General features: G+C 42.7%; 1 protein-coding gene across 4 annotated transcripts in view; it reads right to left on the reverse strand.

The window, feature by feature from the left end:
* The window catches only part of IFT38 (intraflagellar transport 38), a 69,179-nt gene that overhangs the window by 44,035 nt on the left and 6,807 nt on the right, over positions 1-18,337 (reverse strand). For all 4 annotated transcript variants that reach the window (XM_086473174.1, XM_086473176.1, XM_086473173.1 and 1 more), the window contains exons 4-7: positions 18,124-18,303; positions 16,929-17,024; positions 2,324-2,407; positions 83-216 (exon numbers count right to left, since the gene is read on the reverse strand). In XM_086473174.1, the coding sequence (XP_086329300.1) occupies positions 83-216; positions 2,324-2,407; positions 16,929-17,024; positions 18,124-18,303 (494 nt within the window). The remainder of the gene's footprint in view (positions 1-82; positions 217-2,323; positions 2,408-16,928; positions 17,025-18,123; positions 18,304-18,337) is intronic.

Below are 18,337 nucleotides of genomic sequence, written 5' to 3' on the forward strand. Positions count from 1 at the left end.
ACTCTACGCATTAACAACGCACAGCTCCATCATTCAGGCTAACACACATTTATGCAGTAGATAATCAGTTCATAATCTTTACCGAACACTTTGTAGCGTCTGTAGCCTCTTCTGGCTTCTTTCCAGTTCCAATTTTCGTTTTTCAATCTTGGCTTCCAAATTGGCTTCATCCAAAGCCACATTATTCAACATGTCTTTAGTCTTTTGGACTTGTTCCTGAAAGAGAAGGAGGGTGAACCATGGCATGCACTGAAATAATTAGAATTATCTTTCAGATGCTGAACATTCTTCTGTATAATCTTGCATCTCATGTTATCAAATAGCATTATAACAATGAGCTAGAACATAAACTGGCTAGGCAATGAAAATGAAAAAGTTCTTTGTGCCCAGGACAGTGAACTAACCAGACATTTACAAATTTATAGCAACTGATGTTGGTTTTTTTTTTTTCCCCAGACATTCTTGAAGGAGAAAAGAAAGAAACCCCAGAGCTTGCCCTGGGCCTCAACTTTATTTTTCCTTCCCACTGAAGAAGCAGCAAGAGACAGGAAGAAGCCTCCTCAAAAAAATTGGACAGGACACATAAGGACTTCTCTAGACATGCAAGTACCTGAACAAACACAGATGAGAAATGCATTTATTTGTGGTACTATTTTAGGGAATTTTAGGTCTCTGTAATTTTTTTTTTTTCTCTTCAAGATAAAGGTCACTTTTATAAAGAACTTACTCTATCTGAACACCTTCATCCTTTTCTAAGTCTTGCTTTATCCATCTTTTCAAAATCTGTGAAGCATCCCGAATGTTACAACACGTGCTACAGGAATCAGGAGGGGAAAGCGGGAATATTCCAGCTTCTTAAAACGAGCTGAGTACATTCAGTGTGCTCACGGTCAGGAAGCCACAAGCATCTTCCGAGGGAGAGAGGAAAAACAACTTCACACTTGCTGAGATTCCAGCAGTAGCTGTTAGGTGCTGCTCAGATATAACAGGTCATTTCATTAACTGGCCCAGAACTAAACCAGCTGAGGTACGTGCTATTGCGATTTCCCAGGAAGCCAATTGCTCTGCTCTGCTGCTGTTGGTTTATTAGCACCGCTGCACAGAACAGCAATGCACATTAACAACATATTAACAGCAATGCACATTAACCACATTTAGAATTCATATAGACTGCGAGTAGGAGCAGAAACATAAGGCAAGATCGCCTGGAGTATCTATTGACTGCGCATTGGCTGTTTAAATCTGGAACTCCGCTCCTTGTAATTATACAATTGAACTGCATACAGTTTGCAGTTAAATAAATTCTAGTAATTACTGGGATTTCATGAACCACCGTACTTGCACAGTGGCTGCGAGGGCAGCTAAGAGTTCAGAAATACAGGAGCCCAAGCACTGGAGCAAGGCCACTGTTGCCAAGACTGGGACAGACAAAAGGTCCCCCAAAAGGAGAACCATAACGGTGCACTGGTGTAATTAGCACAGTGCCTGTTCTCACTCCCTGGCCAGCTCAGCCATGCTGCTTCCAGAGCCTAACTTCACAACTCCTGAGGTACCAGCACATTTTGAGTTACCAAGTACACCCCTTGCAGCCCTGACTCTGCAAAGTTTACATGGCTTAGACAATGTATGTGGGATGCAGATTTCTGTGCTGACTTAGGCAATTTTTATCCCTCCAGCAGAGCTTCTGAGGCTACTACTGAGCTCCTAACAGAGGCAGGGATGCCTAAAACATGTTTTCCCCTGTGAGGCCAAGGGAGGCCAAGTGCAGTTGTTTGACGCATCAACTGGAGGAATGTTTCTGCACATTGAACCAACCCAGTTATAGAGTGCAACAGTGACAGCAGAGCGGGTCTTAACATGTTCTCCTCGGTGCTGCTGCTAGCATTGTTTCCCTGCTCTGCTGCAGGCTGTGATTTCTGACTGCCAGCTCACAATCCTCACTGTGCTGACACCTCATTCACTCTGCCAGGAAAGCCGTCAGTTCCAATTAACATGCTTGTTCACTCTGAACACAACAGGTTTCCCAAATAAACCATAAGGATGATCAGTGACCGTATTCATTACCACAACACAAGGAGCCATCTCTGCCTTGATGAGCTTCTGTTCACGCATTTAACCTTACCTAAAGACTAAAGCCTGCATTAGCCATTAACTGAAGTTCCACATCATCTATCAGTTAACCAGGTGCAGCACTCGGTCCAGCCAGCTGAAGGCAATGTGTGCTTTGGCACTCTTAACCCTAGGCTGTTGATAAAAAGAGCTATGTTCTTCTCACAGGAGAGGAATGATAAATTTGCAATGAAATAAATATCATTTTGCTTACCAGAACACAGTCAATGGCAATTTTCATTGTCTTCTCAGCCTCATTTATCTCCAAAGGTCTGGCAATAGATTCTGTTCTTGCTTCCTACAAAACAAAAATACACCAATATATTTAAACACTACACAAAGGAACTGATATACGCAGAACTGAAGGTGGTCAAGCAACAATGATATGATCATCTGTATAATAAATAGAGTAGGATTTAGTGTTTATTCACCAAGGCTCGGTTAAGTGAGGCTGAGATTAACACTGAGCAACTAAGGCATCTTTTCAAAACAAGGTAAGTGCTACTGTCAGAACTGCAAGTATTCTTGAATGCAGGTTTTTGGAAACTGCACAGGTTATTACATGTTGAGCAAGGTATGCAACGTAGCACAGATGTCATCATCTTTACAACACAATCCATGAAAACAATAGTATAGGTAGATGAGCACAGTGTCACAGAAATTGTGGAGCAATAAGCACTATGAATCTATCAAACTCTGCCAGGCAGCTGGGACAGTCAGCAGGTGCCTCCTACACCCATATGAAAATCAGACGATGCAGATGTACGGGCTTCTCTGATTCTGACAACCAAGTGCTTCAGACTTCTCAACAAAAAAAAACCCAAACAATCAGTGAGCCTTGTTAAGATCCCAAAGGATGAAAACCCTCTTCCACTCTCAGCAGTTTTGGGGACAGATGGGGTTAGGGGTATTCATTGTGCACTTGTCTGTATGATGTCTTTCAACACCGACCTGGTCATTACATGCAAACATTGGATTCCTTGTTAGCTGCTGGGAGGAGAGGAAGTAGATTTTTGCAGCTAAATGTCCTTAAAGTCATCTCATGTTGGCGAACCATTTGGCAACAGGTAGATAAAGATGGAAATAGCATCTCTCTAGAGAACACCAGACTAAGAATCTAAAACCACTTCATACACACTGCAACAGGCTGTACCCAGACTACTATAAGATGAATACTGGAAGCAGATACAACTACTTTAAGTGACCATGCCAGACACTCCAGGTTCTATAGGTAAGTTCCAGCAGCCTAGCTCCCTCCCCACCAACTCAAGTTCAGGGAGTCGCATGGTGAACGCAACCAGGGAGCTCGTCCAGCCACAAAAAGCAGCTTTTTGTGCCGAGCTTATTCCTTTGCTGGATCAGTTCCCTGAACGAGCCTGCCTCATGCTGCACGAAGGCTTTTTTTTCCTGGCACAAGAAAAGAAGAAGTACTATGTCAGGGACAGTGACAGGAGCTACATCTATTGGTGGCAGTGACAGCTTATGCTGCCTGAAGTGCTTGTGAGCATTTCCCTGTCCACACAGAAATGCAAGCTCCAGGCAGTAGAAAGGTAATTTGGATGAAAATAGGTAACGGGTTTGCATGGCAAGGTTTTGGTAGTGGGGGGCTTACAGAGGTGGCTTCTCTGAGAACCTGCCCGAAGTTTCCCCTATGCCTGATGGAGCCAATGCCACCCAGCTCCAAGACGGACCCACTGCTGGCCAAGGCTGAGACCATCAGCAACGGTGGCAGCACCTCTGGGACAACGTATTTGAGAAAGGGAAATGCGATTGTGCGGGAGCAATTGCAGCCGGAGAGCGGGGTGAGAATATGTGCAAGAAACAACTCTGCAGAGATCAAGGCCAGTGAAGAAGGAGGGGGAGGAGGTGCTCTGGGCACCAGAGCAGCGATTCCCCTGCAGCCTGTGGCGAAGACCATGGTGAGGACTAGCTGTCCCCCTGCAGCCCGTGGAGGTCCATGGTGGAGCAGATATCCACCTGCAGCCCGTGGAGGACCCTGCACCAGAGCAGGTGGACGTCTGAAGGAGGTTGTGACCCCGTGGGAAGCCTGTGCTGGAGAAGGCTCCTGGCAGGATCTGTGGGCCCGTGGAGAGCAAAGCCCCAGCTGGAGCAGGTTTGCTGGCAGGACTCGTGACCCCGCGGGGGACCCACGCTGGAGCAGTCTGTTCCTGAAGGACTGCACCCACGGAAGGGACCCACGCTGGAGTAGTTTGTGAAGAACCGCAGCCCATAGGAAGGACTCGTGTTGGAGAAGTTGGTGGAGGACTGTCTGCTGTGGGAGGGACCCCATGCTGGAGCAGGGGAAGAGTGTGAGGAGTCCTCCCCCTGAGGAGGAATGAGCAGCAGAGACAACATGTAATGAACTGACCACAACCCCCATTCCCCGTCCTCCTGCGCCACTCGGGTGTGGAGGTAGAGAAATCAGGAACAAAGTAAAGCCCAGGAAGAAGGGAGGGCTGCTATGGGGAAAATTAACTTCATCTCAGACAGACCCAATACAATAAGATAGAAAGAGTAAAGAGTCTGCACAATATATATTCCTGAATAACTCCACAGGTAGACACTTTTGGAGGACTACCAGACAAGAATAATGTAGCTCAGTAGCTATTCTGAGAACATTATGCATTTAACAAGCTCAACAAAATGCCTGTTTATTTGCGAGGACCTTGCCTGAACTGAAATGGCAGCCAGGATCAGCCTGGTGAAGACACTGCCCTGCCAACTGTACTCAGTTCTCCTGATGGCAATGGTGAGATCTCTGCTACACAGCGAACATATTTCAAACAAAGTAGTTTATCACTCAGCAGGGGGAAGGAAATTATTTTCCTTCCCACTTTCCAAAGAGATAAAAGAAACAGCAAGGACCTTAGTTTTTAATTATAAACAAATCCCTTACCAATTTCCTTTCAGTAGCCTGGCAAAACACCCACAGAACACGCACAAGTCACTGCAGTGTGTGTTGGGTCAGGGTGACTGATGGGTTTCAGATATAATTCTGCGGATCCACCCTCTTAAGTTGGAATAATGTACACAAGTTTAATGTCTTTTCTTCTCCAACCTTCCTTCTACTACCTGTGGAAGTTTCACGTACAGACCACAGTCTCGTGCAGAAATCCACATCATTTTCTAGAACAAGGTTCAGCCTTATAGTCACACCTACTTGGGAAGATGCGTCAGGCCAATGAAGAGTGGTGTAAATGCAGAAATTTGTATTTCCAGACTGCTGAATCAGGGGTAAACTGGAAAAGGAGAAGGTCAGGATAATTAACCTACTCGCAGCCCAACAGACCAAGATGAAAATCCAAGTGGACCATTACAGCGGACCCTTATATTAATATACAATGGAAATATATTTGAAACAGAAATATATGTTGAGGGTATCAAAGCCGTTGACAAATTTTTAATGGATGTTTGTAACAGCTTCCCTGGGTATCTATCACTGGGCCATTTCCTGTTATCCTATGAAAACTCCCAAAGAGAAAACCTATTTTTAATACCTCTTTTCAGGAAAGACCCTGAAACTGGCCTATACAAGAGGATTAAAAGGAAGGTAGATCACATCAGAAAAATACCCCACAAAGATTATGAAGACATTAGGAAAGCCACTTATTTTAAAATACCAGAGTTGGTCAATTTAAACATTGTGAAGCCATTAGCAAATGAAAGAAAATGAAACCAACAAAACCGCTTTGACTATCTCTGACTCCCCATATGAGCAACTAAAGCACATTTTTCCTCCAGCCCAACTCATCCTCACTAGTATTTCTTACCCAATATAAAAAGCGCAGTAACATGACAACTGAGGTTTTTAAAACCTGGCTTTACACAAAGGCTTTTCTGTTCGTGCTTAAATCTTGGATACAAATAGGTTGTATGCTTGAAGGCAAAACCAATTTTCTAAATTTGTCCAAACACCAGGTACTACATTGCCACTGGCTGTACTCACAACTACTTGTGCTCAAAAACAGCACGCAAATGAAACCAAGCTGAAAAATATGGCCTCGTTCATTTTCTTGTAAAGTAATGTACTCTTTGCAATTAGGTGTACTAATCAGAATACACATTATAATACACAAGAGGTTTCCTTTAAATTAACCATTAAAAATAGAGTTCTCGGGAGAGATGAAAAATATAGAAAAAATTATCAAGGCAAGAGGAAGTATGAAGCAGAACAATTTAGGTCTATGCCTGGTAATTACAACTTGAGAAAACAAGCATTCACAAAACCAGGGAGGTATTCATGAGCAAGCTGATTGTTTACCTGCTTCCTGTTCAAAGTGTCCAAGAGCTCCCTGGCTATAGTTTTACATGATAAATACTAATTAAAAATCAGGGAAGCCAAGTGTAAAATTATTTTTGATGAACTAAAGCTCTCAATTATTAAAGAAAACACACGAAGGCACATAAAAGACAACCTTTGCTGGCATTATTTAGCCTCCCTGGTTGGACTAATAGTTGGTGCTGCATGGAAGGGCTGAGACTTTAATTCTTCAAGATTTGAATCTCATTTAGGACAACGTCAGTTGGAAGTACTAACAAATTAGTCGGCTAGTTTAAACTTGAAAACTTTTGTTTTCTTTGGAAATGAGAACTTCATGACAAAGTAAGAAACATCTGTAATCAAAGACTAACTGACTGCCCAACCAAGCAGAACAGAGCACAGCCTGACAGGATGTTCCCCACAGGACATGGGAAGTTAACAGTGAGGCCAGTTCTGCCCAAATTGCACTAGTTTTGGCATCAAAAGTGAAGATAAATTTCCTTAGAGCAAAACTGTACTGTAGGCATTTCAGGAAATAACACTGGTCTTACAGCCTTCAAAACTCCACCTAAAGCATTTACTCGTCTCAAATCAGCATCTCTGCTGCGCGATGGTCCCCTGGGTCAAACACCAGCGAGTGAGAAGGCCACAGCAGACCGCAGAGCAGAAGCCCGAGGTTCTGCCCACAGGAATCGGATCAGCAGCCAGCCGTCTGGAGCAGGCAGCAAGCTCCGGCTCTGTCCGTCTGCTGCAACAATTCCTTTTGGTGACACAGGCCCACAAGTCACCGTTATTCTTGCAATGCTCAGTTTAGTGTCACAGTACAGCTTCTTTCTGCTAAAGACAACGAAGCGACAGGTTCACCTAACCAGGAGTTCTGCCTCGCTCAGCAAAAAAGCATCCTGTAGGATATAAACACAGAGGCAGCAACCTTACCGAACCCTCTTGCAGCTTCACTGCCAAACGTCCAGCTAAACGTAACAATGCTGGCTGAAACATAAAATGCAAAAAGGCAGCACAGGACTTGCCTTTCCTGTCACTAAAGACCTGTTCCACAAAGGTCTGCAGCTTTAAGTTTCCTGGATGTGGAAACACAGGGATCTCTCTGTCTCTCCAGGATCATTAGGGAATACCTGTCTTTTACTGAAAGTATGGTACCTTTTAGGGTATGTACACAACCTCTGAAATACATGGTAACATGCAGGTGACTGATTGCCTGAACAAATGTGTCCACTTTCATCTTCCAGGTATGCCCTAAGTCCGTATTACATCTGCCAGCCTGCTTCAAATGTCTCGGACACTCTCAGGCATCTGAAGTGAGACTAGATACCTATTTCGCACCTGTATTGCAGATTAGAAAAAGCACACTACAGCTTTGTCATCTTCCTGAATAAAAACCAAAAGGCAACTCACCAACAGCAACAAAAAAAAAACTGAAAAAAAAAATAGATAAAAGATCCTGAAAGTCTGGATTTTCAGACCACGGCATGTCAAATATAAGACAAGAAATATTCTATACTGACAATTAAAATCGTTGAGAAGATAAGGCAAAACTCTCCAAAAGCATTGAGAATTAGCAGTAAACACTACAGAGGAAACTGGTATGTTGTCAAGTATCATATGGGCTCCGCAGACCAAGTACTGGCAGAGGGTCAAGATACAGCTCCTGGCATCCTCTGACCTTAGCAGAAACTGGTCACAGCGACCAGCACTTGCCAGTTACACTGTACCTTTCCGTTGTGTGCAACCTGTTACAATCCAGTTCAGAATCCTACATAAAGGATAATGTGGTGAGTCCATTCTGAAATCTAGAAGCACTTTCCCGGACTCAGTTGTAGCTTAAACGCCAGACCTGGAACGGGAAATAGCTGTACCATCACTTGGCCTTCTACTGGACCTGACGAGCTTCTCCGAAAGCCAGGCGGCTGCCCAGGCAGTAGCAGCGATGCCAGCCCTTGCCTGTATGTGGAGGTTCCTGCAAAGCGAACTGCAGTGCAGATTTTGAACACGCTTGCTACTTTGCTTTGTCTTGCCGAGCAAATACGCTCGTGTGCAAGAGGGAATCCATTCTACTTCAGAGAATCACAGACTGGTTTGGGCTGGAAGGGACCTTTAAAGATGACCCTTGCAGGGAGCAGGGACATCTTTAGCCAGTTCAGGTTGCTCAAAGCCCTGTCCAACCTGACTTTCAATGTTTCCAGGGATGGGGCATCTCCCACCTCTCTGGGCAGCCTCTGCCAGTGTCTCGCCATCCTTAGGGTAAAAAATTACTTCCTTATACCTAGTCTGAAACTTCATTACACCCCTGTTGATACACCACTAACACTGGGTGCTGCAGTGTTAATGTGGAACACAGAAGCCAGCCTCAATTTCCACACTCCTTGCTGCACAGTAACGTCGCCATGCAGAAAGCCAGTTGCACTTACCAGCCACAAAGAGTAGGGGCAGGAGGATGCTACCATCCCTGCAGATGTGCTCCACTGCTTCCCTTACTGAGAATTTTCCCCCCAGGAGCTTTATACTTAGTTAACCACGAAGAGCCACGATTGCAAAAGCCATTCTGCAAATACATCCAGTGAAGTATTTTCAACTGGTAACTGTTTTCCACCATCATGCATCAAAAACTGATAAACCAGCTTCCTGCATGCTTGATGTATGGACAAACGGACACACGTGTCTTCTGAATTGCAGTGAGGAACCAAGGCAAGTAATTAAGCATGACCAACACACAAGTCATGATAAATGTGGTTTAGCATATGTATATATTAACATGCTTAAGGTCTAGCAGAGGTTTCTAAACACCTTTTTTTGTGTTAAGGCACAGAAATGGAAGGGTTTTTTCCAACACGCTGGTCTTGCGTCAAACATTTTTTGACCACAGGTTAAATTCTTCCTTGTTTTTCAGGAGTTCATAAGCCTGATGCATAGAAAAGATAACTCCTCACTGCCACTGTTGCCTTCAGTCTTACTCCAGGAAGCATTACATCCCCTACTCCCTGCAAACAGGGGTTTTGCAGCTACTGCTGTCTATGCAGGCAATAAAGCTCTCCTTTGGAAGAGTTTATTATTCAGGGAGTTTACTAACACATACTGTGATCATGTTTGGCCAATATAGGGAATGGATCATTAGGCATGGTTATATATAAACAGGAAGGTACAGCAGGGACATTAAAAATAATCCAGACCTTCTGAAGGAAGCTGATACTTCCTCACAGCCTGTTTTCCTCCTCAAGAGATTAAAGGTCAAGACAATTGAGAGTTTCGCTGCTTCAGGCTATGCTGCTTTCCTGTATGCTCGTCTTGGCAGTCCACAAAGGGAATCCACAGAGACATTTCCCTACTCAGCAACGCAGAGCCCTCAATCAAAGACACCGTCTGAAACCCCCTGGCTATCCTGATGTCTAAAAGAAAGATCCGCCACAAGAAGATCCGAGATAGAGAGCCAACTGGAAAGCATAATTTTTCTGCGGACCAAAAAGAATCAGAAGGCCTGCCTAGCCAGGCAAGTACTCTGAACATATGCTTTAAGACAGACGAAACCCCTTACAAATGCTGGCACGCAGACTGCTGAGGCAAGAAAGGGAACTTTAAACCTTTCTGACAGGCATGAAGTTATGCTGCTCTGTTGCCTCCCCACACACCTCTCCAGCTCCACTGCTCTTCAAGAGCTGATTCCACGGAACTGCCCTCAGCTCACAAACTCCAGCATGTGCTTACAACAGTAAGCAGAGCCCACATCCTTAAAAACCTCACCCATCCTTAAAAACCTCACCTTTCATTTACTTCATGTAAGGTTTCAGGGCACACTGCAATGGTAAAGCTTGGATTAGTCCACAGGACTACGGCGTGTCACTTAATGGGTCCTTAACCAGGAGGTGGCTTGTGATGTCTCTTCCAGAGTCTGGCAAGACAACACAGAACACAGCTCTTCCAGCAGAGCAAAAGCTAGGTTTGTGAGTCCATTTCCTAGTAGAAACAGCTAGAAATGTCCTCGGGCAGCATGGACAGGTAGGAGACTGCTTTTTGGTTTCTTAAACGAAAAAAGAGCAGGGTCATCAAAAAGGCAAGCCAACCAGTCAGGTAAAAAGCTTTTCAGTTTCTCCTTTTACCCACATTCTTCTGTAACAAAATTAGAAATAGAATTTCCTTTTCTTGTAGAAAACATGTAAGAAAACTTCTGGAAGGGCTATGATTTTCTTAGCAAAAAAAGCAACAAAAAGGAGGCTATTTTTCAGCGGCATCTTTCAGACCTCAGAGATACGTGGGGACAGGCAAAGATGCAGCAAATGTAGGGGCAGGAATTGTGCATGCAGCAATACCACCCAAAGAGATAGTTTAAACTTTTAATTCACATCAAGCCTTTGACTTCAGTAAACATTGCCATACAACTCGGGTTTCCATTCTCAGCAAAGCTTAACCAGCAGTAAGTGGAGTGGCTGTTGTATTCCAGCAACAGAAATACCGGGTGGCTCTCTTTGGGCAGAGCAAAGGCATTTTAAATAACTAAAAACAGCTAAAATAATTGTTCTTATGTTTAAGAAAGCAAATTTCCCCCTTCTGTAATTAAAACTTTGACATGGATATACTTTGTGTCTCATGAAAGAAGATTAGGAATGATGAACAACCAAAACCTCACCACATATTCAGAAGACAGTTTCTGATTTAGCCCAATCAAGTGGAACTTCTTGCAGTCTCATATGGGTTTTGACAAATGTTGTGACATACAAAATAGGGTTCAAATGTGACTTTCTTCCCCACCAAACTAGAATGGTTTTTCAAAACAGTCTAGAATTGAGCTACGAGAATTCAGATCTTCCAACTCACTGACAAAATTATCAATTTTGACATAACTGGTCCCCAAACTGCCAGGAGAAATGTGCCACTTGTTAATTTATAGCTGCTGCTATGTCTTCAAGCTAAATACTCCTGGGAAGTTCACCACAAAATAATGTCTTACATAAAATGCATCCACAAATGTTATATCCACATAGCATATAACCATGGTTATGGTTAAAGCAATCTAAAATACAGGACAGTATCAATTCATCTATATCTTACAGTTGCAAGGCTTCATTTTGGCTTCCCAATTTGCAACAAGCCATTTTCCTCAAAACTGCTAGCTTAGGTTCTTGTTCAAAGCAGGGTAGTTTAAAAAAATTTAAGCAAACTAGGTAATTCTCCAGAGTTCTGGCAAATTCAAGTTACAAATTTCCACTAGAAATCATATACATGGCAACTTTGTAACCAAAGCACAGGAAACGGGAGAAATTAGTTTATCAGCCTCCCCCAGGCAGTATCTTGTACCCAGAACTAACATTTGGCAGATGGAAAATGTTTCCAGCTTTACAAATAAAACCATTTTTTGCAGTTAACTGTCAAGGAGCACTGAATAACGCAGCCATCACTCAAGTCAGCTCTACCTCTCCCCAGAAAGAAGAGGCAGCAAGCTACAACAGTGTGAACGAGGGGAGGCAGGGAGGAAGGGTCTTCAATCCAAAAGCTGCGAATAAAGAGATTGAAGTTAAATGTCCTTAGTGGCAGCTCCTCCCATTCTAACCAATACTGTCTCTGTTCCACAGCCGGAGCTAAACACCTTGGGCTCTCCTAAGAGTTTAATTCACAAACTGAAGCCAGTAAAGAGATTCTCAATGACTTCCATCAGTTTTGGAGCAAGCTTATACTGTGTGCCTACATATCACTCACAGCAACACCCTGTACAGACTTGAGAATTTATCCTCCATAGATTTTCTGGCAGTTAAAAGCTTTAATCTACAAAATTACAGAAATTACTTTATTTACACAAGAGGATACACAGGGAATAAACAGTTTGTTCAAGGTCACAGACAGAGCAAGTGCCAAGAGGAGCATTAGAAAACAGATCCACTGCATTGCCCATCTTCAGCACAAGCCAAATACATTTAAAAAAAAAAAAATTAATCTTCCTGCAGTTTTACATGGCTTAGAGCTAATTAAGAGGTAAATAAAATGAAAACAACCTTGAGAAGGTCAGAAATCTTTATGCCTGCCACCAGCACATAGGCAGTTGTATTCCAGAATTTTTTTGCTTCATTATCTTACTGTGTCTAATAATTCAGCCAGTCTAAGCAAGGCAGCTTCTCGACAAGCTCCTGCTAATGCGTCCACAGGACCTCTGGCACATGCAAAGTGGCAGCCACTCGGAGTCCGGCAGCTTCACTGATGTGTTAGAAATAGCTGTGAAGATTTCCTTTTGGATTTTGCATCTTCAATGTGTAACTCGGAGGCGACCTTCCTCAACTGATCACAACTGACCTTGAAAGTCATTACTGCTCTATTTTGTGCTAAAGAATTATTTGGATGACCTCATCACCCCTCCCTGCCCACAAAGAGTCATCTTGCCATCTCCCCCATTGCTGTTTTTCTTGATTTTGGGCTTGACAGGCTTAATCACAGCACTGGTATTTTCAACTTATTTTAATTGTCCTAAGCATTTAGCATACTGTATGAAGAGAGAGGAAGAAGTCCAAACAAAACCTCCCACCCCTACATTCAAATCCAAATCAACTTCCACCTTCCCCATCCAAAAAAAAAAAGATAGAAAACAGATTAAAGAAAAACAGAACTATGTCTAGTTACTCTTCCAAAGCTAGTTGCAAGTATTCCGACAATTAAGGCTACATAGTAATGCAATGCAGAGAAAGTCCTGACAGTAAAGGAAACAATGAAGATGAAGACACGTCTCCATGCATAGAATTTGCTTTTCAGCTAGGGATCTCAGTGTGGTGTACCAAAATCCCTTCATCAACTCTATGACACTCTACAATTTCCAACTTTGCAATTTCTGTGCTCTAAGACTTGGACCAATAAGACTGGAAACTGCAAACTACCTTGCAAATGTAAGGCTTAGATGCGTTTTAAAATAAAAATTCTGTGTCTCCACCGTTGCACCATTGCCCCAGGACACCCATAACCTATGCTGTGCTCATCCACAGTCAGTCTAGAAACAACACAGCTTCAATGCAATTCAACACTGAACTCCAAAGATCCTCTCATCAAGTAAGGCTTCTCATCCCTTTCCCCCTCAACTGCTTCCCAGTTAGCTGGGCCAAGCTCTCGTTTCATGGCGACCTGACAGTGCTGCAGGAACACACGTGCATCGCCTGGGCTTCTCCCCCTCCACGCCCGGTGCTCCACAGCCCTCTGCCCACATTGGAGCTGCCGACAGCGGGAAGGGAAATCTCTGTACCCATCTGCAGGGCTGGGACCAAATGGCCTCGTCACATTTAAGCTTTCTGCTGCTTTAGGACTGTTAATTGGGAAATACCTTCCTCTTCTTTTTCAAATATAAAATCTGATTTCTTTTTTAAACCAAAAGTGACATTTGCAATTTTCATCTGATGAGAAAAGCATAGGTTTGGGCTTTTTTTAAATCTTAACTAACAGCATCACAGTCTGAACTCAGCAAGTGAATCCCTGTAGGCTTTGTTTCTTCCCCTGTTTTTGAATTAAAAGGGTTTTTTACATTCTAGATTAACTTTGAAAGAAGTTTACATACGCATAAGAACTATATATTCAGTCAGGAAAGTATGCCTTTGCAAAGGCAGCAGAAAGGCACAGTACCACATTTCCATGAAAACAGAGACTTAAACTCTTCCCAATACACCCCCATTTACATCACCAGGTATCTGCAATACACCTAATGGAACCATTCCCTTAATAAACTCTTCTCTAGCTGAAATTTGTTTTCATTCAGAAAGTAAGTTATTAAAAAAAGTGTTCCATGACTTCAAGCAATAAAATTTGTCTATTGTGTAAGGCTTTTTTCTATATAGTTTCCACACAAATTATGTGCAGAAAGAACTCAAAGAAAGTAAAGGTCGTGCCACAAATTCGAGTCAACATTTCTAAAGGAAATAATGAGTTTTACTTCACTTTTTCCCCAATGATTTTTCCCCAAAAGCTGCTCAGACTATGAGAACAGACCTAGTCAACTCATTAGTGCCAAATGCTGGCATTTCTTTTACAGTCACTGGAAAATGAAGCAGTCTTCACTTGGGATAGAAACAAGATACAGCATCAGTCTGTCTAAGCCTAGGTAGGAAGATCCTTCCTTTAAATATCTAGAAACGGATGGATTGGAAAAAGAAAAAAAAAGGTTCAGGGAACATAAACCCACCATGTTTTCAAATTCATTAAAACAGTATCGCAGCATTTTCATATATGCAACAGGTTTCAGGATGTAAAATGGAATGAAAAAATAAACCATCCTGCTCTCCTACCGCCTTTTAACAGTGCAATCCCTCTGCCAGAGCAATTCATTGTGTGCATTGCTTAGCCACGCAACATCAAAAGAAAATAAGCAATATAAATCAATAACCTTCACATTAAAATATAATCAAAGCAACCTTAGATTAATGGCAACTAATTTGACAGCTACAGCAAAGCTCTAATTCCCCACATGAAGCCAGAATTAACCGCACTCCTACTTCTGGCCACGTGGGATCGGGTGGGAAGGGCAGGCAGAGGCTGCCACCCCTGCAATCTTCTAAGCATCTCATCAACTCTGTGAGGGACCCAGGGAAGATGTGTGAAATGAAGAAGGGCAATTCCTTACAGCCCGCAACACTGGCTACCGAGCAAGCACTGCAGCTCCACTGACTTCCGTGGGCAATATCAGACCTAACAGCGACAGAAGAACACAGCAGCATTTGGCTTGAAGCCTTGCATTTGATGAGCAAATTTCATATTTCAAGTGAAAGGCAGAGCTGGGTGCTTATCATTAAAAAAGGAAAACAACTGTTTGCTGCAACCTCATGGCTTTTACCCTGAAACCTATTTGCTTTGCTACAGGCTCAAGTCTCAAACTTGTCACACGCTTATGTACCAAACTCGGCATTTAACACACAAGCCAAAAATGGCTCTTTCAAGTTTAACTGATCACTGAGGAAGGCTGGACCCAGTCACAAATCATAAGGAAGAAAGCATGAAAGTCTCTGCTGCTGCTGCTGCTCTCTCTAGAGATTCTCACTTTGCTGTCATACTGTCACCTTGGACTTTTAGGGTATAAACTCTGAGCTAATGAGACAGAAGCAAAGGTCACCTTTCCTAAGACGGGATTTCTTAAAGATAACAAGTTCACTCTTTTTGCAAATACAAACTGAGCTCCTACACAGGATTAGTTAGCCCCATCTTGCGCACTCAGTCATTATGCCACGAGACATACACGCTCGCTACTGCGTATGAGAAATACTGTCCCAGAGACTGCACCTTCGAACAGTCTCCCATTGAAGATTTCTAAGTGGGCCCAACGAGAAGTGGCTGCACCGAAGCACTCGCTCATCTCTTGATTCTTCATTTCATGCTTTCAGCACTCTGCACTTGTGCAGGCCCCTGTTCTAGGGCACAGTTCTAAAGTCAGTCGCCCTCCTAAAAGCCTTGATTTAAAGTGATTAAGTAATGCCCAATTTCAAACCAATGCTCCGTACTTTCTTAAAATGTTGCCTTATACTGACCTACACTTGACTTTTTAGGGGAATTCTTAGGGATGCTGTACACAGAAAAAAGGGTTTAATGCTCCAAAGCAAATACTAACGCATTAGGCAGCATTTGTGAGAAAACTATTTCAAAGCCAAGAAACTAAGCAAAGAATGCAAGATGAGAAGTGACTGATTAACGGTTTTGTGACAAATGTGTATTTTGAATTAAACTGGCTTATCGCTTCCCTCTCCCTTTTGTGGTATTAATGCCTTTCACACTGCTGCATGCCATGCTGCCTTAGGTATCGAGCAGAAAAGGCAGTGTTCCACAGATAATCTTCCCCGTGTATCACCGACCCTTTGAAACACTCGTACTCCATCAAACAAGGATGTGGGAGCATTAATTGTCAGGGCACACAGTCTATGGCTCTTACAGGGTGCACTTCCTACAGCTCAGATATTGCAAATCTGAAGTATTTATATATATACAAAAAAATATATAAATATATATACACACACACACAAAAGCAGTACTAGAACATTCAGAGTTTCCCTTCTTTAACTGGCTATTTTCAGAAAATGCATAACTTCCAGCATTGCAGATAAATGCATTTAAGAAAATAATTGAAAGACTCATTGGCAGTGTTTCAGGACACTTCCGTGACTTCATGCAACAGCTTGTGATTTTACAACTAAGCTGAAGAACATGTACCCTGCAGGCTTGCGAGGCCTTCAACTACTGTAACAGAAATAATGAGCCTTGTACTTGGAAAACTAATGGCACTAAGAATTTATCTTTCAGAATATATCTGTCCCCGCCACTAAAACATACATATAAAGTTGGTATTTTCAAACAGTTCTACAGAGAGTATTTCAGTTTCCTGCTAAAGAGAACATGCCAAACTGTTCTCGCAGGCTTACTGCAATCCAAGTGTGAACAGGAGTGGGAAGGAAACACAAACTTTCAGACCCATTCCTTCAAAGTCACAGAATATCCATTTTAGATACAGCTGTTAGGAACAACTATCGATACTTTTTTCACCTTCTCCCTTTGCAGCACCCAGCGAACACAAGTTCTTATACACCCTCCAGCGTGCACTTACCCTTAGTTCAACTTCTTTGCCAAGTAAGTCATACAGACTTGCTCCTTTGGAGGTGATTTCGGAAGCAAGCTGTCTAGCTGCCTTCAGGTCAGCAATCTGAAAACACAGCAACAGCACTGAAGAGCAAAAGAGAATCCCCAATATCACAAAGAAAATCCACAACAGATTTTGATGTTAAAATTGCACAGGAGGTCAGCACAGTGGCCAAAACTCTAAAATAGTATTAAAGAAGCTAAAGAGTGAGCCTGTCTCTTGGCTTTAAAATGGTCTAGATGAGGCCACATGTAGACGTAGACTTCCGGGTGAAACCCTGGCCACCTTAGGCCAACAAAAAAACCCAAACCTCCTCAAAACTGTGACTCAGCCAGTTGTTGGTTCATGTGCTGCCCAGGGCAAAGGGAAATATCACCTTTTTCATATGCAAAAGTAAAAAGCATATATACCAAGAGGTATGTGAGTAGCACACTGCACAGGTAACGAATATTGATCATCTAAAAGTTTTTTCTATATTTCTTCAGGTGCTTTCTTCAGAGAAACACACCAGACTTACGCAGAGGAAAAATCACCCCTGGATGTGCCATTTCAAGAATGGTAGTACTGTCACCTAACAAGCAGGCATGACACAGTGTAGCTGTAACAGAATCACAGACTGAAAATATTAGAATACAGAAGAGGTGCTGAGACTAACAAAAAGCAGTAACAGGAATTCCTCTTACTTAACAAAGTGTTGGGGGTTTTTTAGTATCTAGAGATGGCATTTATTTTTAGGGCTTGAACGGCTTTGATGTCTGCTAGGGTAACATGAAGATTTCCCTTTCCTTTCCCTTTCCTTCAGTGAAAATGGGCCAAAACCCAATTTTCAGTCAGTATTTTGCAAAATCCTCCTGTTGCAACAAGGTCAGTAGACAGAAAATAGTCTTTATTCCAGCCTGCTCCAATATTTCTATGATTTCAACAGCAGTCCAAACCAAAGATAACCAATTTTGTGCTACTGTTGCCTCGTATTAGGCTTCTGGTTGAGAATTCAGAGATTAAAACAAACCACAGCATATAACCTCAACTACAGACAGTATGAGTTAAAACCATACTCACGTGCAAGAACATTTTCTACTTAAGTTTCAGATAGAAAATTGATTTGTTTTTCAGAAGTGAACACAAAACCTCTACCCAAAACAAGAGTACAAGTTTTCCTTACTTTTGAGCCAAGATCAAACTTGAACTTGCTGCTGTCTTCCTCGCTCACATCTGCACGTTCCACTCCCTTGGTATTCATAGCACCATAGAGCACAGAGGTGACCTTTAGCAGCTCTTTCACTGCATAGCCATCTGCCTGGTAAAGCTTCTTAGTGTTGAGCTTTATGTGAGCTTTGGTAGCCTTTGGGAAGAAAGAATGAATTCATCCTGTCACA

Source organism: Leptosomus discolor, chromosome 14 (assembly GCF_034619465.1).
Source record: "Leptosomus discolor isolate bLepDis1 chromosome 14, bLepDis1.hap2, whole genome shotgun sequence".
NCBI lineage: Eukaryota > Metazoa > Chordata > Aves > Leptosomiformes > Leptosomidae > Leptosomus > Leptosomus discolor.